The sequence below is a fragment of the Myotis nattereri genome (assembly GCF_964212035.1).
Source record: "Myotis nattereri genome assembly, chromosome: 6".
Taxonomy (NCBI): Eukaryota; Metazoa; Chordata; class Mammalia; order Chiroptera; family Vespertilionidae; genus Myotis; species Myotis nattereri.
Genome location: NC_138081.1, coordinates 9,373,307 through 9,398,971, shown reverse-complemented (window position 1 = coordinate 9,398,971; position 25,665 = coordinate 9,373,307). Strand labels below are relative to the sequence as shown.

Here is a 25,665-nt window from a genome sequence, read left to right as displayed (position 1 = left end):
ACTTGTACTTGTGTAGTGAGGCCAGAGAAGTGTCCCCAGTGTGTTCAGACAGATGTCGTAAAGAGCTTGCTTTGGAGCTCTATGAGCAGGTTCCTGGGGAGGAATTTGGGGCAGTAGAGGAGGAAGTCCTGGGAACAGTTCCAGAACAGATTTATCCTACATGCTCCTTTCTGTCATGGCAGAAAGAAATTTATCTTTATGAGTGTTACTTTCACTATCAATCAAACCACTGAAATTATATAGTAAAGCTACAGTTCATCTTAGAGAGCTTATATCAAATAATGTATTATAAACCCTGGAATCTCTGATTAACAATTACTGCTCTTGGAAATTTGATGGTAATTTTGAGAAATTGTAAATGTTTTAGGTCCATTTTGGGACCTTTGCTTCTGATGAGACTGAATTTCCGGTAATTCTGATGAAATTCCCTGTAGTTCTGATCAAGGCTGTGCTCTCTGTAGCCACATGATGCATGTAGAAGTGCTGTTTGATCTCATTGTGTGATTCTTTGAACAAATGCTTGCTGGGAAATGTGTCATCCAAAGTTACTGATGTGTTGGCAGACTTTTGGGCTCATGTGGTTTGGACCAGAGCCTAAAAAAGTAGTAAACATTCCTGTCTGACTTTGAATAGAACTTGTTTTCTCTACTTTTAGCTTTCCAGAACATGAATTCCAAAAGGAAAGCAGAAACCTGGAAAAGAAATAGACGTCAGCTAGTAAGTAATCTCTGTAGCTTCTTAAATGCTACAAGCCAAGTATGAATATGTTAAAAAATATGCACATAAATTTGCATTTGATAAATATGCACATAAATTTGCAGCACATCTATCCCTTGCTTTTCAGATGACCTTAATAGCGTGCTGTTGTCATTTGGAAGCAGATGATACTAGGTTGTTTCGGTTGTGTCATTTTCAGTAGATGACCTCATTCTGACCTTTACATTGGTGACAACCCCTTTCTTTCCTAGCCCACCATTTCCCTATTGTTATGACGGTAAAGGGGTCATATTTAAGCTCCAGGTCTCTCAAAATGAAACTAAGCACATATATCTACCCAGAGCTTTAGACAATAATGGTTCACAAACTTCTAAAATTTTGATTCACTTCAGCAAGTCATTACTCCTCGATTTACCTGCTCCACCCTTTTCTATTTTGTGGTAGGAAAAAGAACCAGGTGTTTAAAATTGGAGAGAAATTTAAGGGAAATGCTTATTACTTACTTTATAGATATTTGAGCAAATACACATAAAATTATGTGTCACAGGCTTAAAAAATAACATTGGATTTATCTTTATCGTATGTAGGAAGTTATTTAAATGATACAAATTCACCAGTGAAATGTTGCTATTAGCAAGCTTTTATTCTGATTCATTAGTTTATATTTGAAGTGCAGTGTACATGTCCTACTGTCTAGTTATTGGGAAATTCATAGAAATGTGAATCACTGCATACTTAGGCTTTGCTAGAAACCTGCAGCAAATGAGGTTGACGATGGTAGAGCTGAACTAAAAGCTGGCTATGAGAAAGCAAGAGCAGCAGCAGTGGGAGGCTGTGACCAACTAGGAGTGATGAGCATGCGTGCGTATTCCATAGACATGGTGGCACTTCTGCTTGTGACGTATACAGATACAATAGTAACTTGGCAGGTGGGCTGGGTCCTGGTTTTCAGCCAAATTTCTTGGTAAAATACTGAATTAGAGTTCTCTATAGTGTTTTTAATGACTGACTTAGTAGGTCACTAGTCATGTGATGTGAAAATGGAAGCCTGTAGAATTGTTTGAAAAAGAATCAAAGGAAGGCTTGCTTTTTAAAAAAAATTTACTTGAGGCCCGTATGTGGGCTCAGACTATGTTTTCTGCGTATTATGATTTTTATGTTAAACCTGGGCCTTGGGAGAGGCAGTAACTTAACCCAAATACTTTTGGAGACACAGTAACTGGAATTAATCTTTGATAATCAGGGGTAGTTAGTGACATCGTAGTCTCTATTGCTTAGGAACTCTGATATTCTTTAAATGTCTAAATTCTGTATGTGGTTAAAAACTTTGCATAGCTTGTTGAGGGTTAGGGAGCGTCGAAACAGATCTGGCCAGGTGCTTCTGTTGTGTCTCTCCGTAGAGCAGATCTTACCTTGGCTGCACATCAGGGTCACCTGGAACTTCAGAACATACTGTGTCTGGGTGCACCCCAGAGATTCTGGTTGACTTAGTTTCGGGTATAGAGTTTGGGTATCTGATTTTCAAAAGGACTCTGGGTGATTGCCCTATGCAATGAAGGTTGAGACTATTTCTTAACAAAAGTTTCTGCGTTAATTGGGACATTGACATTTACCTATGTTTTGGAAGCTAACAAAAGGTAAGGAATCTTCTTTGATTTTTAATTTTTTAAATAAAAGCAAGCCAACATTTAACCTTTGGCCGCTGTACTAATACTTATTTTTGGGTTAATTAAGCTTAAGTACCTTAAGTTATACTTTGAGACGGGCTTAATGCTCTTTGACACGCACAGAGGGCCATGTCAGGCTTACTAGGACCCACTTACAGGTCTGTAAGGAAGGGGAGCCCACTGTTGCTGTATTTGGAATTCACTGTCCTTTAATAGTTCAAATGTTGTGTAGTTTTTAAAAATCTTAGTAAACTAAGGTTCTCATGCTGTGCTTAATGTTCTGACCTTTTTGTTTTTTCTGTGGTAGAAATGGAAATGTATTAAAGTCATCCTCGTATTATCAATTTTGATAACTTGAAGAAAATAAAACTACTTCTCAGTCTTCACAGGGTCAATTAACCCTGCGCTTTTGACCTGTCATAGGCCATCCCATTCAGCCAGAACCGAACAGGAGGTTAATATGAGTTAATGCTTAATGTAGATTTACTGCTCTAGGTTAAGCCTATCATATTGCTCACCCACCCTATTACTGTTCTTTTTCTTTTTAAAAATCTTTATTGTTGAAATATTACATATGTCCCCTTTCCCCCACCCCCATTGACCGACCCCTTGCAGCCCGCTCCTGCCCCAGGCCTTCACCACCCTACTGTCTGTGTCCAAGGGTTATGCATGTAGGCAGACAGGTTCCCACCCACCCTGCCTTCCATCTGGGATTCGTCAGTCTGTTACTTTTCAGTCCATTGAGAATCACTGAATAAAGTAGAGGTTTAAGGATCACTCCTTGGCTACTTAAATTATATTGTAATGTTTTAAATAGCTTTGTGGTCTTGGGTAACCTTAGGCCTAGTAACTGATTAGGAAATAGGTATGAGTCAGCTTTAAGTTATTAACCACAGAGGTAAGAGTTGAAGTGCATCTAGGCATCTGATCTTTGCTAATGTATTTATTTTTTTAGTGTAGAAGTTATTGAAGTGTTTGAGTAGGAAGTGAAATTGCTTTATTTTCCCCAAAATCCTAAATGAAATAGTAAGTTAGAACATGCCGTGTTTGAAAATGACTATTAACAACTGACAAAGCTCTTAAAAGTACAGCTCTAATTAACACTGAAAATATCCAGAGACCAAAAAGGAAAAGGAGACAGATCTGAGGTATTAAGAGCTTAGTATGGAAAACAGACAAAAGTGTGGGAAGGGGGCAGTCCTTCGACTAGTTTGTTAAAAGGAGAGTGAGCTCCTGAGGCTGGGTTCTAGTCACAGCCGCGTGTATCACAGGGCTGTGCCTGCTGCTGGCTGTATTTTATAACTGCAGGAGTCTTTTAATGCCTTAGTATCTTGAAGTAATTCTTTTCCTGTGGCAATAGATCTCTGGTTTCTTAATAGAAATCTTTGAACAAATAAGGTTTACTTAATAGTCAGCTTTGCTGGAATAAATCTAGTCCCTAAATTGAAGGGTTTCTTCTTGGGGCCCAATCCATATTTTAGACTTCAAGCTTTAAAACAAAATAAAACTGGCATTTATGTTATTTAATATGTATAGTTAAAGAAAATACTGTGCAATTATGTATGTGGAATAAGTGGATTTCTGTCTTACGGTATAGACAAAATAAATTGTAGATGAAAAGTAAAACTTTGACAATTTTCGAAGCAAATACTTGTATCTTTATAACCTCAGAGTAAAGAAAGACTTCTCAAATATCATAAAAGAAGTACAAATCATAAAGAAAGTGTTTTATTTTACTGCTTATAAAAAACACAACCTTCTGTATGTTGAAAGACATAAAGGAGCAGATAAGTCATGTGGCCCAACTACTTTGGAATTGTCTTGCAATTCACGTGCATATCCTGCAGCCCAGCCATTCCACCCCTAGTCATGTGCCTTGGAGAAATGCTTGTACCTGTAAACCAGGAGACACGCCAAAGAACGTTTATTGCATTTTCATAACAGCAAAAAAACAAACCCCAAACCATGGAAATTACTCAGTGGTTCTTGTCCATCTACAGGAAAATGGTTACATTCTGGAATAGAATATTTTACAGCAGTGAAAATAACTGAACTACAGCTACATGTGATATCACAGATCAATTTTAGAAACAAAACATTCAGAGGACAAATCAAATAGCAGAAGGCTGCATGTAGAATGATGCTGTTTTTACAAAGCTCAGAAACAAAACTAAAAATGATTTAGAGAGACACACGGCAAAAAATTAAATTTCTTTTTAAAAGCAGAGGAATGATAAACATAAAATTGAGCATATAGAGTTTAGGAGAGCCCGAGGATGGGGTGAAATGGGATGAGTACACTTTTAGTTTTAATGGTATTGGTAATATTTTGTTTTTTCAGTTGAACTCGTGAGTATTTGTTTTCATTATTATGCTTTATAATTCAATAACTACACAGTTTTGGTATGGACAAATATTGCATCATTTTAAAAAAAATCAATAAATGGTAAGCCTCCAACTGGGAGAAGATATTTGCAATATGTGAAACTATAAAGGATTAATGTCCTGAATCAGGATTAATGCCCTGGATTTATTTTTAAAATTCCTCTGAATAAATAAGAAAAAAAGATAATGCAACTAAAAAAAAAAAAAAACTAATGGGCAAAGGATCTGAACTCCAAGGAATTCACAGGAAAAAAAAAAGACCTTAATGGCTAATTAACATAGGAATATGCACTCAACCTTACTGAAAATAAGGGAAATGCAGATTAAAACAGTGAGCTCCATATCATATTCATCAGATTGGTAAAAATTGAAACGTTCAACAGAGCCAGGTGTGGGTGAGATATGAAACAGGAGCTCCTCCCCCCTGGGGTGATGAGATGGGCATAACCACATGGAAGGACAATTGGAAGACGGCTAATTAAGTAGAAGGCCAGTGATACTATTTCTCTCACATTCTCTAGTGAAATCTTTGCACAAGTGCCCAGGAAGTGATACAAGAATGTTCATTCAGGTGTTTTTGTTATAGTGAAACATTGGAAGCAATATAAGTGTCCATTTATGGGAGAATGAATAAAAAAACAACACCATGACATTTGTGTAATGAAAAAGTATATAGTAGTAAAATGAGTGAAAGAATTACGTAAATTAATCTTGTGTATAATTGGAGTAAAACAAGCAAGCCTTGTAAAATACAGATCGGTGTGAAATCCTTTATTAAAAGTTGAAATATACAGGAAGTAATATGTCACTGGCAGAATATTCATACCAGCATAGCAAGCAACTTCAGGGTGGTTTTAACTTTAGTGGAGGGAGGGACGGGGGATCTGGCTTTAGTCTTTCTTTAATTTCACTTAAAAAAAAAAAAGACAAATGATCTAAAACAAATATGGCAGATTATTTAACCTCTCTTTAAGATGGGTAATAATTACATGTGTGTTGTTTGTGTTTTGTTTCTGTATGTTTGCAGTATTTCACAATAAATACTTTTAAAAACCAACACAGCTGTACTTTTAATGTTGGAAACTATGTGATAGGAAAGCACCTCGCATGGAGCCTTCCAGCTGGTCCGGCTCCGGTGCCGAGCACACTGGCAGGCGTGGCTGTGCTCCCCCAGGACTGCAGTCTGGGGCACGAGACGAGATTCCTTGCATTTATAAACACTCCTCTCACAACTAGTCATAGAAATAGTTAAGTTTGGTAAATAGACATTTATAAACCTTTGACCTATAGGATATACCTTTAGCTTTTAATAATAAAACTTCCCTTTATGATTTTCTCAAATCAAAGAATGGATATAGTGGGAAGAGGCATGGTTTGGAGCAAGAGAATTTCCAAGCTGCACTCTGCCACTTAACTCGTTCTGAGACCTTGGGCAAAGCCATTTTGAGCGTCAGATTTTTTTTTTTTATCTGCAAAATTGGATTAATAAAGTCCTCTTTGCTCAGTTTTGTCAGGACTAAATAGTCTCATAAGCATGTAAGAAGTACAGCGCCTGGCACTTCCTGGATGCTCAGTAAATTATGACTAGTTGTCATAGGTACCTGTCACGACAGGCACTAGTAGGCTTTGGGTCCCTCACCTCACTGACAGCTTTAGTGTTCATTTTGGAAGTGCTCTGGCAAATCAGGTTTGCCATTAAGCAGCGAGGCCTTCCTGCATGTTTGGTTTGTGGGCAGCTGTAGACCAGGGGCCACTTGGATATTTATAACCTCATTCACAGGCCATACACAATGATCAACTTAAAAGTTAGCCTGCTGTCTTTGGTCAAACATTTAATTAAGTCACCCCTAATGCCTTGGCAGGCCCAGACCAAATGATTTCATGGGCCTTACATGGCCTGTGGGCCGGACGTTCCCCACCCCTGCCCTAGTAGATGGTGCTGGGGCCTCTGGTCTGTAGCACAGAACTCTGGCACCCTCCTTCCTGCTGGGCCTCCCTGACGTGTGGTACGTGTTTCAGGCCTTCTCCACAGTAGGGACGCCTGACTACATTGCTCCCGAGGTGTTCATGCAGACCGGGTACAACAAGCTCTGTGACTGGTGGTCGCTTGGCGTGATCATGTATGAGATGCTCATTGGTAAGTTGTATGTGTTCAGTTGGCTTTTTCCGTGTGGCCAGGAAGGAGTCCTACGGTGATAGTAAACTCCCATTTCAATTTGAGGTTGATCTACGTGCTCTCCCCTCCCCCATCTTTCAAAGTAGTTTCCCAAGTAGAAAACTCTTGGCCAAAAAATGCATCCTACTGTATTCTCTGGCACAGTGATATCCTGTGGTTGCTTTGCTGATCATTTATCATGTTTTTCTTCTGCTTTTGCCTCCTCTCCCTCTAGCAGCTCTTTCAGTCACTGGATTTATTAAACAGCCATTGTATGCAGAGAGCTGTACCTGGGTAGTGCCTCACACACTCTTTACTTCCTATTTTCTGTCCCCTTCATCTCTCGAGGTCTTCAAAGCATGGGACCTTCTGATCTCTCCCTCTTATTCAGATGGTATATCTCCTTTAGGGGACACAGCAGTGGGGTGGCCCCATGCCCGGGAGCACTAGGGGAGTCAGTGTGTCTGTGGGGGCACTGAGTGTGTCTGTGTGGACGACAGGCAAGGCCTCTGTCTGACTGTGTTGTCTCTGGGAGCATTGGATGGAGGCCTCTGGAGTGGGTGTCATATGTGGAGGGCAGGGAGAGGAATATGATTTATCTTCGTGCCTGTGGTTCTCAAAGAGGGATGGGGGTCACTTTGAAAACCCATGCTTTTTTCTTATTCTACTTGTTTGGATGTTCTTAGAATGGAGTAGATTCTTTTTTTCTCTTTTAAAAATCCTCACCTGAGGACATGTTTATTGATTTTAGAGAGAGGACGGGAGAGGGCGGGAGAGAAACATTGATGTGAGAGAGAAACATTGATTGGTTGCCTCCTGTACACTCCCCGACTGGGACAGAAACCGCAGCCTGACCGGGGATTGAATCTGAAACCCTTTGGTGTCGGGATGATGCTCCAACCAGCTGAGCCACCCAGCCAGGGTGAGGCGTTTCTTAGTAAGGTTGTTTCATCCTTTCATTTCTTCTTCGGGCACCGTGGTTCCCGCATCTGTAACTCTACTTCTTTTTTCTTTTTCTTTTTTTTAAATACATTTTATTGATTTTTTACAGAGAGGAAGGGAGAGAGATAGTTAGAAACATCGATGAGAGAGAAACATCAATCAGCTGCCTCCTGCACATCTCCTACTGGGGATGTGCCCGCAACCCTGGTACATGCCCTTGACCGGAATCGAACCTGGGACCTCTCAGTCCACAGGCCGACGCTCTATCCACTGCGCCAAACCGGTTTTGGCTACTTCTTTCTTTTTCCAGGTCCAGTTATTAGCTGGCTCCTAGTGGTTCCAAGAGCACAACTTTACTTTGGGTTTAGGAGTTCAGGGAAGATAAAATATTGTTTAGGATGTCATGGGGGAAGGACATAACAAGATCATTAAAGATGCAGAGAATTGTAGTAAGGAGACTAATCTCACATTCAGCACTCTGCGATGTGAAAGCTCCAGGTTCCTTTTTATTACAGGCTACCCACCTTTCTGTTCTGAGACCCCTCAAGAGACATATAAGAAGGTGATGAACTGGAAAGAAACTCTGACTTTCCCTCCAGAAGTTCCTATCTCTGAGAAAGCCAAGGATCTGATTTTGAGGTATCGGTCGGAGAACACCCCCCACCCCCACCCTGTCCCCACCCAGGCTTTTTGACATCAGTGAATCTGTGTTTTAAATCTTTCGTTATTTCCTGGGTTGCACCCTGCTTCCTCCTATTTCTCTTTTTGAAAAGGGGAGGTTATTCCTTTTCTTCTTCCAAAGAAACTACCTGAGGTATGCTGAAAGGCCTCTATCTTTTCCAGATTCTGCTGTGAATGGGAGCATAGGATTGGAGCCCCTGGAGTTGAGGAAATCAAAAGTAATTCTTTTTTTGAAGGTGTTGACTGGGAACACATCAGGTATATCCATTTGAAAACTTCCAGGATTATTTCAGAAATTCTGTAGTTAGCTTAATACTAATTTGGAAGCACCATTATTGGCAAACCAAGTAAGAGAAGAGATCTTTTTAGAAATTCAGGGTATTTTCCTGATTTAAGTTTATGCTGAGGACTGGGAATTGGAGCTTCCTGTTGGCCCGGAGTCATGGAATATGTTAAAGCCAGCAGTTACTTCCAAAGTGAAGTGAACTTTGGGTTCCATTGTGAAGGGAACATCTAAGAAGTGTGTTGTCCTTGCTTTTACCTGGAACACTCCAGCCTCTCTGGTGTTGGGGACCACCAGCATGACTGTCCCTGCCCAGAGGGTAGGGACTGCCTCTGGGAGATGGAGGAGGAGGGAGGAGTGGAAGGACTGGGGCAGGAAGTGGCCAGAGGTGGTGGAAGGGGAGGGAGAACGTCGTGTGTGGAGCGCTCCCAGCCCAGCGGGCACCTGTGCAGCCTGCTGTGGGCCCAGGCCCAGGCCGCTTGCGTTTGTGGTCGCTGAACAGCAGGAGAAGAAGTTGTCATCTGTTTCATGACTGTTCTGACTTGCATCCTGTGATTTTTACCGTTGCCTCCTTTGTGCCGCCTCCTCGTTGGCATCTTGGATGGATGGGCAGAGCCCTACAGGAGGGGCCTCTCTGAGGTCCAGGCTCCCTTTCTAGCAGGCAGAACAGGTCGGGGGGGGGGGGGGGGCGTGCATACCTTGGACTTTAATTTCTCCTTATTGTTCTTCTAGCTATGAATAATCGTTATAGTTTTTCATTGTGATTTATTTTGTTTGGCTGTAGTCAGTTGGTATGGTTGGTCCGTGGTCAGAAGCTTTTCAGAGAAAATGAGTGCTGCCTGCCTGGGGTAGTCTTCCACGTCAGACCCGGGGTCTTCTCTGCAGAAGGCTGATTAGTTATGACGCATTTGATTACTAACCATAGTAATTCTGGCATGTCTGTTCTTGGCAGAGAGAGACCTGCTGCAATATCTATTGAAATCAAAAGCATTGACGATACCTCAAACTTCGATGAATTTCCAGAATCTGATATTCTTAAGCCAACAGGTAATACCACCAACTCTGCCTACGGCTGCCTTACAAGTGCATTATTCCCCGCCCCCCTCCCCGTTTTGGGGTGATGTTTACAAATCAGGGTAGAGGATGTGGAGAGGAACTTCAGGTCTTCGGGTTCTTGGTAAGTATTTCCGGTGCTGTGCTGGGAAGCAGCGAGACCATGTCACGTGGAAGATGGATACACGCTCCCGGGCTTAGCCGGCCCAGCGGGTGGGTCAGTCACAAGGTCTGCTCTCTTGTTGCTGTTTATTACAGTAAAGGTTGGGTGACCTGGAATGACAGAAGTGGGAAAATAAACCGCTTTAAATATATGTGGAAAAAAATGAGGTTCAAGGAATATATAGGCAAGCAAATATAGAAAATTCACCCTGAGTGAAAAATAGCTTTTCCCAGATAGAAAACTGGTATGTTCTTCAGAACGTCATGTCTTCAGTACCCAGTGGGCTGTCGGGGTAAGGCAGGGAGTCAACTCTCACATCTATTTCTTTCCCAGTGGCAACAAGTAATCACCCTGAGACTGACTACAAGAACAAGGACTGGGTCTTCATCAATTACACATACAAGCGCTTTGAGGGCCTGACTGCGCGGGGGGCAATACCTTCCTACATGAAAGCAGCAAAATAGTGCCCTTGGATGGAACCCTGCGTGGAGCAGAGTTCTGTGTACACATCACGGTGTTCCTCTCACACACTTTTGAAAGAGCTTCCAAGAAGCTTATGGAACCCACCCGTATGTCCCGGAAACTTGCCTGAAATGTGACAGTGAGTGGATTCTCTTCATAGTGCATCTGAAGCTGTAGAACAAGCCAGCCAGTTCCACCACGTCGGCCATAAGCAGCTTCTTCAGAAGCGTCACGAGCCAATTTGATAGATTTTTTTTTAAACAACTTGAGTTTTCCTAAGTTCATCAGAATGAAGGGGAAAAAACAGCCATCATCCAACATTATTGAAATTGTAATGTATACTTACTGAATATCCGCCAATTCCCATGATTTTGTGATAGGCTTTCTGCCAAGCCCACCAAGTATTTCCTATTTCTTTACAGCTGAAAGTTCCATAGTCCTAAGGAAATGAGCAATAATGAAAGCCTCAGCAGCCAGAGTTCTGCTGAAGAAAGCGATCCTCCATCCTCTGAGGGGTGATGGTAGTTTCTCCCCCGACGAGAGGCTCCAACAGCCTCCATTCGTGCTGCACCTTATTTATGGTACTAGGACACAGACAGTCCACTGCTGCCTGTCCTCCCACCATCTGAAATACTCACGCTGCTTTTTGGAGTGTTGATGGGGGAATACCAGCTTGATCCATTGTTGCTCTTTGAAGGCCCCCAAAGCCGTTGGGCATTGCCACGGAGTCTGATCACATGGAAAACCTCATTTTCTCTTCTCGGCTAGCTCAGAAAGTCCGAGTCGGATATTGCCGCGGACCAGCACTACCCACAGGTGCTGCCAGCAGGAACTCGGCTGCTTCCTGGGAACACAGCAAGGAGAGCCAGGCACAGGCAGGAGCCTGGAACCCTCTTGGCTGAGGTGCTGCTCCCATGGGTCTCCAGAACCTGCTTGGAAGTGGGAAGGAGCCAGCCCAGTGGGAAGTGCAGAGCCAGCCTCAGATCTTTGTCTCGTTCACTCAGTCAGTGGTGCAGCTCAGCTGTGTTTTGTCTTCTCTCTTGGTATTTCTTCTCGCCCATCTTTAAGTACCATTTTGCCTTGGAACCATGATTACAGATATTTCCTTTGCAGATGCCTTCCTGGGGGATGTTCCTCTCCACCCTACAGGGTGGCCTGCAGCTTGGGCTGAGCGGGCCCTGCCGTGGCCTTCTCTCATGAGACACCCTCGGAACTTGAGCACAAAGTGCCTTCTCTTTTACAGCTGCCACCACCTTTAGAGGAAGTTTGCTGTGTCAGAAAATTGTGGAGGCTCCATATTAATGCATTACTTTAAAAAATTTTAATAACTCGGAAAGCATCATTTGCACCTGGGTGGTAACTTTACCTGTGCAGAGCATCCTAGCCAAGCTGCAGCGGAGGACCACTTCCTGCCAGTCTTGATGTTACTAAGATCAGCTTGGAAAGGAAAGTATGTCCTAGCTTAGTCATTCAGAAAAGAAAAATGAAATTCAAAGTTACAGTAGTAATGAAATTGCTTTGGATTTTCATGTTTTAGAGAAAGAAAAAAGAATTTTAAGGAAGTATTAACTCTGGATGAAGGTAGTGTGTCTGCCCCTAATCTTTCATTCATGGTCTGTTAGTGAAAAGGAAGTAAATGAGATTCTTTTGTGTAACTAGTTTCTTTGTATTACCAAATAGTTGGGGTGTTGACCCCCATGTGTTTTGCAAGAGTCTGTGGTGAGCATGGGTAAGGAGTGGTGATTGTGTGTGGGGGAGTGGCGGGGGATCATTTGTTTTTTGGGGAAATGTCCACTTTTTAAACTTATGAATAAACTGTGTGGAAAAAGCAGGGTAACGTGTTCTAACGCAGATGTGGCTTCCACTTCAGAGAGGCAGGAGGCTAACTGCGCCACCGTCTGTAGGCCGGGTGCTTTCTGTCTCGGGGAAGCTGGGCCTGCGTCTTCTGAATTGCTGTCCACACACAGAGACTGTCTTCTGTTGGCCCCACGCATGCTGTTTCTGCCTGGTTCTGTCACAGGGCAGTGGGCTCTCCCCTTGCATGAAGGCCAAGGGGAGACTTTTCTGACAAAGTGCTCTCAGCCGGTGAACCTTCTGTACAACTGTTCACAGCTCAGCCCCATTTATTTCCCCAGCCTGGGGGTGACTAGGAATCTCAAAAGCTCTCAGGGCAGGACTCAGCCCCCATGTCCACCAGAGCAGGGTTCTGTCTCCAGATCGTGTGTATTTGGGTCCTGTTGGATCCCACTTACCCCTTCTCTACGTTAGAGAAGGAAGCCTGAGAAAAGGCAGGAAGGGGCAAAAACCAGGGTCGGCCCTGCAGGCAGAGGGAAGCTAAATGCAGTCAGAATGTGTACTGTCTTTCCAAGGCTCGTTGCAGACATGTTGGGATTCGCTCAGTATTGGTTCTGTTCACAGATGATTCTGTTTCCTACTTTCTTTTTAAAAAAATAATTTTTTAATTGATTTGAGAGAGGGAGAGAGAGACACATCAATGAGGATTGAGAATCATTGATCGGCTGCCTCTTGCACGCCCCCACACTGGGGAGTGAGCCTGCAACCTGGGCATGTGCCCTGACCAGGAATCATAGGTCAACACTCAAGAACTGAGCCATGCCAGCCGGGCACGTATTGCTTTGTAGAATTACTTTCAAAAGTAACATACAGGTGAATTCCTTTGGGATTAATATTCAAGGTCTGAATAGTAGATTGCTAATTTTAAAACTCATCTATATGGCATAATAGGATTCCTCTGCTACTTACTCCTAATACTTTTTCTCTGAATTATTTCCTTGAAAAGCATAGCCTTGTGTGTAACCTATTGGTGTTTTCAGAACTCAGGATTCAGTGAATGGTCTTTTCCTTTGCTAGGTCATACATTTTCCCAGAATTATCTATCAAAGCCAATACTGACTTAAAACTAACCTCCACATGCTTGTTCAGGCATTATTTTCAGAGAAAAACATCTTGCCCAAATAACATTTAAGCACCGTATTATACGGAGTTTAATACCAGGCACTCGGACGAGGGAGTGAGTGCTGTGTGGTTCTGAACTGCACATCGGTGAGGGGAGAATTCCCACCAAGTGGCTAACAATGCAGCTTCGGTTATAGTTAGTATTTTAGTGGCGATGTAACAATATGTTTAAACCAACCCAAAGTTACTGGAAAGCTTAGGGAAGCCCCCCGAGATGTTTGCAGACAGCAGTGACTTGGCAGGGAGGAGTGAGCAGTCCAGGATGTTGGAGGCAGGAAGGTATGGTCTTGTGCTGTGGTAGAGGCACGGAGTTGAATAATTACTGCTTTATGAAGAACACTGCAGTCACTTTTATGTCATTTCCCTGCCCCACTTCAACCCACTCGTCTGGTGCCTCTTCCTTGTGTGAAATGTTAGTATTACTCCATGTGTAAACCGTGCTGGCATTTTTATTATTCCTGTGGTCGCTGGTGTTCTGCCGTACCCATTGGCTTCTTGACTCCTTATCTTGATCAACCTGCTGCACTCACACGGTTGGCTGTAAAGACAGCTCCCACCTCTCCGACTTCCTTCTTGTAGTTCCTCTGCCACCATTTAAATGCTGGTGCTCTTCAGAGCAGTGACTTTTGCCCTCTTTTCACTTGGGATCCTTAGGCCATCTGCCCCGTACTGCGGCTTCAACTACCATGTTTTTGTGGTGAGGTCTTCGAAGTGACCAGCCTACCTAGACCACTCCCCAGATTGCCGGCTCTCATGGAGCCAAGTGCCTACCAGAAACACCATTTGGATGGCCTTCTCCGGGCTCAGGCCAAGGCTGTCTGGCTCCTCTTGCCTCCATAGCCTTTTTTCTAGCTCGGTCTACTTGGCTATCCAAGCCAGAAACGCCTTACATGCTTCCCAACAGCAAGCACGTTCAGGTCCAGAGCATGGCCACCATCCGACCAGTGCCTTCCTCCCTCCGTGCTGAACCCATCGCAGTGACCTTTGCCCGGGTCCTTCTTTCAAGCCTGTCATCCTCCCTGCTGCCAAAGAAATTCCAAATTTTAAGTCTGATCATGTCCTTCTCCTGCATAAAGCCTTGAGGGCTCTCAATACACTTGCCTGAGGTCTGTCTTTACTCTGGCCTCTTCTCTGCATCACCCCACCCACGTCCCTGATGACAGTAAGCAATTATGTCACCTTTGCTTACAGTTGAGTTGGCCTACGATACCTCCTCCCCTCATTCTCATGGATCCAAAACCACCTGTATTCATCCTTCACAATTTGGTTCATGGGTCACCTCTAGAATTCTCTCGTGACCTCTATACCCTCACAGTAAAAACTGGCTACTCCACCCTCATGGGGCTCCTAAGTGACCTGGACTGTCTGCCGATGTCTTTCTTCTTCATAGGATCACAAAAGCCCCTTGATGGGAGGAACCGTGTCCTAGTCAGGGTGTCCCTGTGACCCAGCAGTGCTCGGCACAGAACATACTCAGCAGGCCATGTTTACAGAGCGTGTTCCTAACCTCTGAGCTGATAAAGGCAGGCTTGCTTCAGCACCCCTGAAATTCAGTGTCACCAGCAGCAGGCTCCCAGGCTGAGCTGAGGGGCCTCAGTAGACACCAGCCCCGAGTAGGGCTACGGATGAGAAAGAGGCTCTACCACGATGTCTCCAAGGACGTACCTTTCACTGATGCCGTGGTTCCTCACTTGCTATAAACCCAAACTGGGACATCAAAGTGTGAGTCCTCTATCTTTCAAATTTACATTTGACTTTATGAGGTCCACTTAGTTGTATGTGAGGGTTCAAGGGGTCTCGAATGCAAGTTAACCAGGAACTAGAGAAGGGAGACCATCAGGGCTCTGGAACCTAATGTACAAACAGCAGAGCGGGAAACACGGGCCTGAGGCAAGCCCGCGGCTGCTGTAGGAAAGGAGACTGGGCGGCCGGTGCCGCTCCTTTCAGTCCCTTTTTAAACCTGGTTTTATTTTTCTGCCAAAAGAACAACATGGACACAAATCATAATACTTTATTTTAAAAAAAAGCATCCTAAATATAGGATTCCGTAAACACTGGTAGGTAAACATGTGCAATTTTAAATACAAAGTAAAGAGGCAAATGTCCTGCAGTGGTGGTCCCACCCAGAGCATGACTGTGGCTCCATCTCCCACAAAGGCATCAGGTCTGCTTTCTGAACTCACTATGCATTTTAACAATTTCAAAATGATGACATTAAATAAAATACTCAGACCCCTTCTTAACTTTCTATTTTCACTGGATACAAAGGGCTCCATGCCACACTTTGACCGTGTGAATGAAAGCCTGCGTTCTGACTGGTTTTACTTACACAGGATCTGTCGGAACACTGCACATAGAGCTCTCCTTCCTGGGCTTATTCCACAGTATTTCCTTAGACTGTGTGCATTATCACCCCGTTCTCTTGGAATTTAGTTGAGAATATTGGCTATTGTATATTGTGCAGTAAATCCAGATACTTTCCAGCTTCTTTACCTTTTGCTGTCATTCTTTTCAGCCTGAGAAATCGTTAATATCGCCACATTTTAACACTGTTCCTTGCCCAGTACTCTCCAAGTCTCAATGGCAAATGTTTCCTCCTACTCAACAATACGATGCAGACATGAACTGATTCTAAACCTCAAATTCAGGTTCATCTTGGCTTGCTGAGATACCTCTAAGACAGTCTGGGTAAAACTATTTCCTTATGAAAATGCTTCTGTGTAAGTCACCTGGCTTACTTATTTAGGCACTTAGAAAAAACACCAGACCTGAGTCCTACCCTTTGCATTAGAAACACCTCTTGCCCAGGCGGCCAGTAACTGATTCTTAAGGGAATGACTCCAACCCAGCCGAGAGGTCCTGCCACAGCAGAATGTCCTGGCCCTGGAAACAGCAGCTCTGAGGGGAGCCACCAAGTGACAGTGATGCTGGGCTCCAGGGGAGGGCGCGGATGCAGGAGAGCCTCCCGCGCCAGCTTCCTCCTGTCACCGCCACCTGGTGACAGTGGCAGATTTACCTCCCCAGACTGTCCATGGGGTTGGGGCCAAAAGCACATTAACCCAATTTGGGAAAAGAAGATATAGTTCTTAAAAGTCAGAATAAGTTCATCATTCATATAGAACAGGGGTTCTCAACCTGTGGGTCGCGACCATTGGGAAACACATATAGCATATCAGATATTTACATTACGATTCATAACAGCAAAATTACAGTTATGAAGTAGCAACGAAAATAATTTTATGGTTGGGGGTCACCACAACAGGAGGAACTGTATTAAAGGCTCGCGGCATTAGGAAGGCTGAGAACCACTGATATAGAAGAAAGTGTTCACTACATGCCATACTTTCATACGTGGCTTTCCAACTAAGCAAGGACTAGAGTATCAGCTGCAGCGTGTTGACACTTACTAAACATTACCAGTACATTAGCTGTGTAACGAAAGTTATACATATACCACAGACTACACACTCAATGCAAATGCCCTTGTGATGACATGGAAGTCAACTGAAAAGTAAAGGAAGCACCATTAAACAATACTGGGCTGGTCGGTTCCTAGTGGGCATGAATGTATACTGGTAAGGTCACAGCCAGACCTGACCTCAATATGAGCCAACAGTTTCACAGAAATAAAACCACCACTGGCCACCAGCCTTACAAAGGATGCCATGGTAATCAACTCTGCAGGTGGGGTGGGGGGTGGTTCAGTTTAACCCCGATTACTTTTCAGAGAAATAGAGCATCGATTTCCACTGTGATGCTGACCACATGCAAAGAATACACTCACTAGTAAGATTCTTGCTCTTCAAGCCTGGAAAGAGCACTTTCAACGCCCATCCGACGTCACGCGTGGAGGACTGTGACCAGCATGGTCAGAACACAAGCAGCTTGCCCTATCGCATCTTACGGGAATGGGATTTAAGAAAGCCAGTCATGCTCTTAAAGGACTTGAAAGCTATGTGCCTCTTTGTAAGCTGTGATGAGTAAATACCTGGGGCAGGTGACTGGAAGGCCAGCCTGTAGCGCAAAAGGGGAGATGATCCCATGACATCCGGCTCTAGCCATGGGGACACGGGGGAAGGCGGTTCAGTGCTGGGGAGGGTGATCTGGTTGTCGCTGTGCACTGACACGCAGTGACAGAGCAAACAATTACTAGGTCTCACTTCCCTTCAACTCATCCTTCCTTGGGGGATGATAGTAGTATGGTTTCTTACTCAGTGTGAGCAGCTGATAGGCTATTTCAAAATGAAAATATCCTGGTATCCAAAAAAATTCCCTAAGTATGAAAAGAATGCACAAAGAAGAATCCTGTACTGGAACAAAGCCTGAGCAGGTAATGCTTCCCCATCCAGCTTCCCCCACCCGCCCCCGCACTGGAGCTCTTACAAGTCTTCCGACTGAGAAACTGAGCCCTTGTGAGAAATGTCTGCTCAGCTGGAGCCTTTAAGTCATATCCAGGGTCGCCCATCCACATCCACAGCAACATGCTGCTCCTGGGCGAAGACCTGTGGCTTCTCACCAATTCCAAGCCAGGGCAATCAGAGTGGCCCCATCTGGAGAGGTTCTTCTACTTGAGTTTCCTTCTAAATGAATAATCTAAACACCATGACGCTAAGGTTCCATCAACACTGTGATGCCACTTTCCTTCCTGTGACAGAATCCGTGTGGTTTTGGATTGTTCTTGCATGTAATGAAAAAACAAAACTGAATTTTAGCGCCTACGAATTTCCTTTTAGACACGTTGAATACGAGCCTCGTTCTTCCCTGATGCAATCTGGGCACAGATGCCACTAGGAATGGCATCGTCTTCAGCCTCTAATGAGCATGCCACTAGTGCCATTTGCAGAAGACAGAGACTGTCTCCTTTAAGTTTGGTCCCTTCGCTGCTAAGCGATGTGCCTGGTATAAAACACACACACAAAAGCCAAGACACAGCATAAAGGATCAGAACTGCTTTGCCGATGAGGCAACAGGAGTCTTGACTTGCTTTTCTGCTTTGCAGTTATGCAAAGGCTCAGTGAACAGCACCAGACCTAAAATTTCACGTTACCAGGGCTGCTGCCAAGCTGGGAGCTTCATTACCAGTGCTTTCTCACCCCCGGCAGAGGTGCAGATGTACTGAAAAGGACGCACGTTAATTATGGGAGAAAGGGAAAGGAGGGGGAGAACTGGCTTTTGGCAGCCCAGACAAACGCTTCGCAGAGAGGTGGACCCAGAGCTGGCCCTAATCCTGAAAGTCGTTAGAAGCCATCTGAGAAAGTGGGGCATTTAGTCGGTCAAGTTCATCCACTTGGGGCGGGTGATGCATCAGTATCTCCTGGTCCTCCAAGACATCTTCTCCAGCAGCTACCAGATTAGTGAGGGATTTACTCCGAACACACTGGAAGTCCACATGGCGACTCTTTCCTTCTTCCTTTTCCCATGACATCTGGATAAAAGGGCGCTGCACATAATTATAGATGACTTCAGATCGGCCACCAGGTCTTCTCTTAATTTTTTCTTTACAGGTAGGGTAACCTGAAACAGAAAACGACCGTTCTCATGACTTCAGCAAATGCTCACTCTGGCTTCCATACTTCCTCACATCAATTCCTTCCAAATCCATGAAAATTACAGGGGAAGCGACCAGTCTCTGACCATGTCCTCCCAGCCCCAATCACCTACACGCTCTCTTCCCTCCTGCTCAGTTAGTCGGTCTTATCCCTAGAAGGGACGTTAACAAAAATTCTATCCCTTCTAATGGAAAGGGGAGAGAAACCTCTTCTTAATTTCAGACGCCTTAGTTCAGGGGTGCAGAATGTCTGGTCTGTGAGCCATGGAAGGCCTGCAAAATCATTTGGATGGTCCTGCCAAGGCAACCGCAGGCAGGACTTGAAATTCAATAAATCTAGTTTTTTTTTTCATAGCAACATACATTTATATTAAGTGAATTATATTATACATTTATATTAAGCGAATGATGTTATAAATATCCAAATGGCCTTTGGCAGAAAAAAGGTTCGCCACCCCTGCTTCAGTTACTGGCAGCAATACTACAGAATGAAAACCCTGCTAGGGCATGGCTATTGCTCTGTCCTCTAATTCTATTGCTTAGAGGGCACATTGTATGAGAACCAGTTAAGGGAATGTGGAATGTTTAGCCTAAAGAAAAAACGGGGATGCTGCCTAAAGTATCTGAAAGGCTGTCACATGGAATGGGAGAAATCTTATTATGTGGAAGAATGTTCTGATGGTGGCACAACCTGATGGGCTGCTGTGGGAAATGGAGTGATCCCTACCACCCTGTTCCTGGGGTTTCCAAAGAGACAAGGGAAGTACAGAGGTTTATTTGAAGATCTCAAAAATTTCTTCCAACTTCAAATTCCAACCTAATTCAGACACAATGAAGGCCTGATGGGTTCTGTGGGCAAGACTGGGACAGTAAGAGAAGAAAAACATGATTCCCAGTCCCATGGAGGGAGAGCAGGACGGCTTCAGCAGGAATCCGTCTCTGAGACCTTCCACAGAGACCACAGGTGGGGATGCTGTCACTGCTCAAGATCATTTGAAGCAACTCTGCTAACGTCCAGGCACTTCTCAAGGGCACATAATGGAACAAACTCAGAGTCTCCAAGAGTTTTCAGAAGGACCCTTCCAGGACCCAGAAAGATCCTGACCAAGGATCTGGCAGAGTGGCTCTCCCCTTGGTGAGCCCCCGAGACCTGCTCCATTTACCCCCCCAGAGGCCTTAGCCCTCACTACTCTCTTTATGCCAAGGCAGGAAATTGGAACTTATTCCTGCAGCTGCTTTAAAGCATTTTCAACTGGAAATAAAGTGAAAAGGAAACATAAGGACAAAACAAAATAAAGATCCTTGAAACCTGGGTAGAAATGTAGTTTTCATGTGTCCACTGTCTGGGTCCTCTGGAAGTTTTCAGGACATAAGCTATGACTGTAGTTGCAGCCTACCTCCATAAGCTAAGCAAGCTGAATACTGACTGGGATGTTTTTACCTTCAATTCCAATGCGAATGTTTTTCAGGCCCCGTTCCTTTAACACTGTTTTAGCTACATCCCGATTCTCAATGTACTTGAAGAATCTGTAGAGCTTGGAACTATAAAGAACTGTGGGAAAAATAAAAAATAAAAGATCTGGGGTTAGTTATGGAGCAAAGACTCCAGAAGAGGAAGGAGATGAGCTAACAGAATCAGACTAATAAAAGTTATATTTCTTTTGGCCCTGATGCAAAAAATAAATCAGGTGGATCACAAATTAAACGTTAAATAGGATATGGAAGGCCTTTCTGGGTAGGACATAAAACCTAGAAGCCATAAAAGAAAAGTTGATACACTCAACTATATAAAAATACATCTCTACTTAGTCAAAACAACTATTAAAGCTAAAAAGACAATCACCTGAAATATTTGCAACTCATATTACAAAGGGCTAACTTCCTTAATAGAGGTCACAAATAGAGAGCTTACACAAATCTCTAAGTAAAAGACTAACAATCCAATTTTGCAATGGGCTGAAGGAAAAAATAGTTTAGAAAAGGAAAATTAAAATGGCTCTTAAAAATTAAGATGGTCAATCTCATTCATGAAATGAGAAATGAAAACCAAAACTCAAATAGCAAATATAAAAGTTTAGTGAAACACTGTGCAGAAAACAAACCTTCCTATGTTTTGTGAGTGTAAGTTGACTCAAACTTTATGGAGGATAATTTGCCAACATGTATCAAAATTATAAAAACACAAAGTTTTTGACAGAAATTTCATTTCTAGGAATATTATTCTACAGAGATATGCACGTTGTGAAAAGATTGTGTTAATAAAAAGGATATTCACGGAGCATTTGAAATCTTGTTCCCTGGCATATGCCTTCACTTTGACTCAAATAAACTCATAAAAATTCAAATAAATAAATAGCTATTCACTGCAGCATCATTTAAAATTTATAGCTTAAATGTCCATCAACAGGGCTGGTTAAATCAATTATGACAATCATGCAATGGAATACTATACAGCTATAAATAAGAGTATGGAGGCTTTTAATATAAGAAATTGTATAGAATAGTCTGTATTCTACATGATATCATTTGAAAGAAAGGAAAAACGTGCTTATTTCTGTGCACTGAAAATGTCTGGAAGACACTGAGGAGGAAAACTGGATAGATGAGGCAGAGGTGGGAACAAGACTTCTCAATGTGCATCCTTATGTACTTCTTGAATTCTGTGTCATCAATTCAAAAGGATTGAAAAATGGGAGAATGATGCCACCATTTAACAGGCTGCCTCAGAACTGACACAGTACCAGGCACCAGCAGCAGGGAAGGTATAACATTCACTATGTTCCACAGCGTAACAGTCAGACCTGCGTCACTACACTGAACTGATCTTCCAGGTGAGTGTGCTCATCACTGGCTCACAGTGATATTCACGCTGGTTCTGGCATCTAGCTGCTATTCTGGGTAGCGTGTTTCTTGCAAAAAACATCTGCATCATGCAGGTGGCTCCTACTTTGGGAATATTCCTCTCCCATGGGTGGGGGGTGGTCTTCATCCCAGTCCACAGAATCCTCATCTGTCAGCACAACGATGTGGCACTCTCGCTCCCCTTTCTTGGCACAGCCCACCATGATGGGCAGGATCAGTTCTTCGAGGTAGTGATCAAACTGCTTGTGAGCACCGTCATTGGACAGTTCATGCAATAAAGCACCTGGGGAGAGAAACTGTAGGTGAGCATCCGCTCTGCCCAAGTGCATGTTACTGGAGTGAAAAAGATGATCGGGTAATCGCTGTTACCATTGATAGGGTCCAGAGAAGTGACCCATTTGAAGGCAGAGATTGTTTCCTACTTCAAGGTGGTAATTAAGCTGATTTTGTTAGATGTATTTCACATTCTACCATGCTTCCTTTACTCATCCTATATAATAATCCTATATAATGAAGAGGTCATATGCAAATTAACCCTCACACCCTCACAAGATGGCTGCCTATGACCAGGCCGGCAGGGGGGTCAGTGAGGGATGACCAAACAACTGAACAGCAGGCTGAGTGGGGCGACCGGCGGGGGCGCTGTGAGGGGTGACCAGGCCAGCAGGGTGTGCGGGGGGGGGGGGGGAGAGACAGTTGGGGGCAACCAGGCTGAGAGAAGGGGGCAGTTGGGGGAGACCAGGCTGGCAGAGGGGGGCAGTTAGGTGTGACCAGGCCGGCAATGGGGGGGCAGTTAGGGGTGATCAGGCCAGCACGTAGAGGCAGGGAGGGGCAATCAGGCCGGCATTGGGCCTAAACCGGCAGTTGGACATCCCCTAAGGGGTCCCAGATTGGAGAGGGTGCAGACTGAGCTAAGGGGGGGACCTCCCAACCCGTGCATCAATTTCGTGCACTGGGCCTCTAGTGCTTAATAATCCCTGAGCATTCTGATCAGTGGAGGTTTTGTTGAACATACAGTGTCATATCATAAACATAATTCTACAAGATATAGAACCATCATTCGGGGATGACTCTGTAGTACTGCTTCTGAAGATCCTCTAGACCCCAATTTCATGGAGTTAAGAGTACACAGAAGAAGAAGAAGAATCTGAAGTTTGGAGACACCACGGGACTTGCTCTAAGTCAGTGGTTCTCAACCTTCTGGCCCTTTATTAAATACAGTTCCTCATGTTGTGACCCAACCATAAAATTATTTTCGTTGCTACTTCATAACTGTAATGTTGCTACTGTTATGAATCATAATGTAAATATCTGATATGCAGCATGGTCTTAGGTGACCCCTGGGTAGCATGTTTCGTTTGACCACCAAAGGGGTCGTGACCCACAGGTTGAGAACCGCTGCTCTAAGTATATACTAGACCAGCCATGGGCAAACTACGGCTGCGGGCCGGATCCGGCCCGTTTGAAATGAATAAAACTAAAAAGAAAAAAAGACCGGACCCTTTTATGTAATGATGTTTACTTTGAATTTATATTCACACAAACACTCCATCCATGCTTTTGTTCTGGCCCTCCGGTCCAGTTTAAGAACCCATTGTGGCCCTCGAGTCAAATAGTTTGCCCACCCCTGTTCTAGGCCCAGTAGAGAATTCACAAGTCCAGAGAACTTCATGGAGTCTGCAGGGAAATGTATCATGAACTTCAAAGAACAATTTAAAAATAATTTCAGGGAACCTAGTGGGTAATGATAAGAGCCTGCAGTTTGTAGTCACACAATCAGTTCTAATTTCAGCTTTTAATGCTTAGAGCTTTGAACAAGCTAACTTCTCAGTCTCATTTGTTAAATGAGGCTATCACCCATCTTTTAGGATTACTATAGGATTTATACCAAGTTCACATCTATAAAGCACTTAACAAACACTAAGTTAATACTAATGATAAATATAATTGTTAAGAACCCAGCCAATTTATGCTGTTTAACTTTCCTAGTGAGACTTCCCATAGATCTGAGAATCAGTACCCTTATTTGTTAAAAAGGTTGAGACACCAAGAGGGGAAGGAATTAGCTTGGTAACTCATGGGCCAAGCGAGGTTAGAGCTCACTGCACATTCTCTTGTTTACTGCACGTCCTCAAAATGCTTTAAAGCGAGAGAGGGAACAGGATAGCAGCTCCTCTCTGCCTCTGCAGATGATTCTCAGCCCAAACGTGAGAATCTCTGGTTAGCAGTAAAAAATGCCAATCAATTCCAGGCAAACTAAGTTCAGCTGCTCCTGTACTTACTCAGATCTTGACATCGGATAGTGTTGAAGTCAAAGTTAATGCAGAGATAATCACACGTATCTCTAAGGTCTGGGATAGAGATGCCATCAGGACAATTGATGATACCAGTTTTGTAATAATCCTGTAAATAGATTAGGAGGAAGAAATGTAGGTAAAGAATAAGATGAAAAATTACCTCTTCAACACCTATTCACTGCTGGTTCTGTAAAGTGATGGGTTACTAGCATTGTCACCAAGTTGGTTGACTCACTAAATGGCCAAGTGGCTCCTGGATGTCCTGACATGGTAAATCACAACTTGGTACCTGACTGAGCTCATACAGCAAGAATACTTAAGTTACAGGAATAAAAAGGAAAGTGGGAAAGTCAGCCACTGGAAACTGGAGACCCTGAGGTCAGCACCACAGCCTGGGGGACTCAGGACTTCTGATCAAGCGGGCCCATGGAGAGGCTATAGCGAAAAGACTGCTGCGCACCAGCACCGTTCGAAAGACAGTCGCACTGATTCCTTCGGCAATCTCATACTCCCCCTTCTCGTTGGGCCGTGTGAAGTTGTATTCTCTTCCTGGTCCAAACATCCTGAAAGACACCAGGCAACAGTGTGACCTTCTCCGGCAGGGTTCTCACTCTCGCCTAGTGTAAGGTAACACAGCACTGGGGCCCCGCCCCCTCGACGCAGTCCAGTCTTAGGCAATGCCCTTCAGACTGGAGAGAAGGCAGCATGGCTTTCAGCGAGGGGCACGAAGCGGCAAGTCCGCCAGGCTCAGCTGTGGCGAGCTCCTGTGACAGGGGCAGGGAAGCAAGCCCTGGGAGCGTGTCTGCAGCGTGAGGGCTGCCTCTCCTGCGCTCCCCACTGCCGGGAATCTGCCTGTGTATGGCCAGGCAGCTCAGAGACACAGGGTCTCATGCTCCTGGCCTTTCCTATCCCTTTTTCCTATTCCTCCTCTATCAGCATTTACCTACCCGGGATGCCAATTCTCAATATTCCTGAGTTCTGCTTTCAACCTCTAATCTGACAGATGAATCTGTATTAACAGGTACAGATATGTTAATGCTTTCCCTTTCCTGGTACGTTTCAATGGTGGAGCTCTGGGGGAAAATGCCCTTCTTCAAGCCAAGGAGTAACTAACTATGGGAATTTCAGGTCAAGTAGAAAAGGAGGGTAGGTGTTAGGCCAGTGATGGCGAGCCTTTTGAGCTCGGTGTGTCAGTATTTTGAAAAACCCTAACTTAACTCTGGTGCCGTGTCACATATAGAAATTTTTTGATATTTGCAACCATAGTAAAACAAAGACTTATATTTTTTATATTTATTTTATATATTTAAATGCCATTTAACAAAGAAAAATCAACCAAAAAAATGAGTTCGCGTGTCACCTCTGATACGCGTGTCATAGGTTCGCCATCACTGTGTTAGGCTCATCAGCAGTCTGACGTATTTCAGAGAGGCAGGCCTGCGCTGGGCATGAACGCAGAGGTCATGAGGGTCCG

General features: G+C 44.0%; 2 protein-coding genes across 3 annotated transcripts in view; one reads left to right on the top strand and one right to left on the bottom strand.

The window, feature by feature from the left end:
- The window catches only part of STK38 (serine/threonine kinase 38), a 38,702-nt gene extending 26,361 nt beyond the window's left edge, over positions 1-12,341 (top strand). The window contains exons 9-14 of the mRNA XM_081093911.1: positions 656-717; positions 6,789-6,906; positions 8,382-8,505; positions 8,710-8,805; positions 9,783-9,877; positions 10,380-12,341. Of these exons, the coding sequence (XP_080950037.1) occupies positions 656-717; positions 6,789-6,906; positions 8,382-8,505; positions 8,710-8,805; positions 9,783-9,877; positions 10,380-10,510 (626 nt within the window). The 3' untranslated portion in view covers positions 10,511-12,341. The remainder of the gene's footprint in view (positions 1-655; positions 718-6,788; positions 6,907-8,381; positions 8,506-8,709; positions 8,806-9,782; positions 9,878-10,379) is intronic.
- A 3,136-nt stretch (positions 12,342-15,477) lies between these two features.
- The window catches only part of KCTD20 (potassium channel tetramerization domain containing 20), a 28,872-nt gene continuing 18,684 nt past the window's right edge, over positions 15,478-25,665 (bottom strand). For both annotated transcript variants that reach the window (XM_081093912.1, XM_081093913.1), the window contains exons 4-8: positions 24,652-24,754; positions 24,177-24,297; positions 21,980-22,177; positions 20,474-20,584; positions 15,478-18,998 (exon numbers count right to left, since the gene is read on the bottom strand). In XM_081093912.1, coding sequence (XP_080950038.1) covers positions 18,706-18,998; positions 20,474-20,584; positions 21,980-22,177; positions 24,177-24,297; positions 24,652-24,754 — 826 coding nt within the window. In that variant the 3' untranslated portion in view covers positions 15,478-18,705. The remainder of the gene's footprint in view (positions 18,999-20,473; positions 20,585-21,979; positions 22,178-24,176; positions 24,298-24,651; positions 24,755-25,665) is intronic.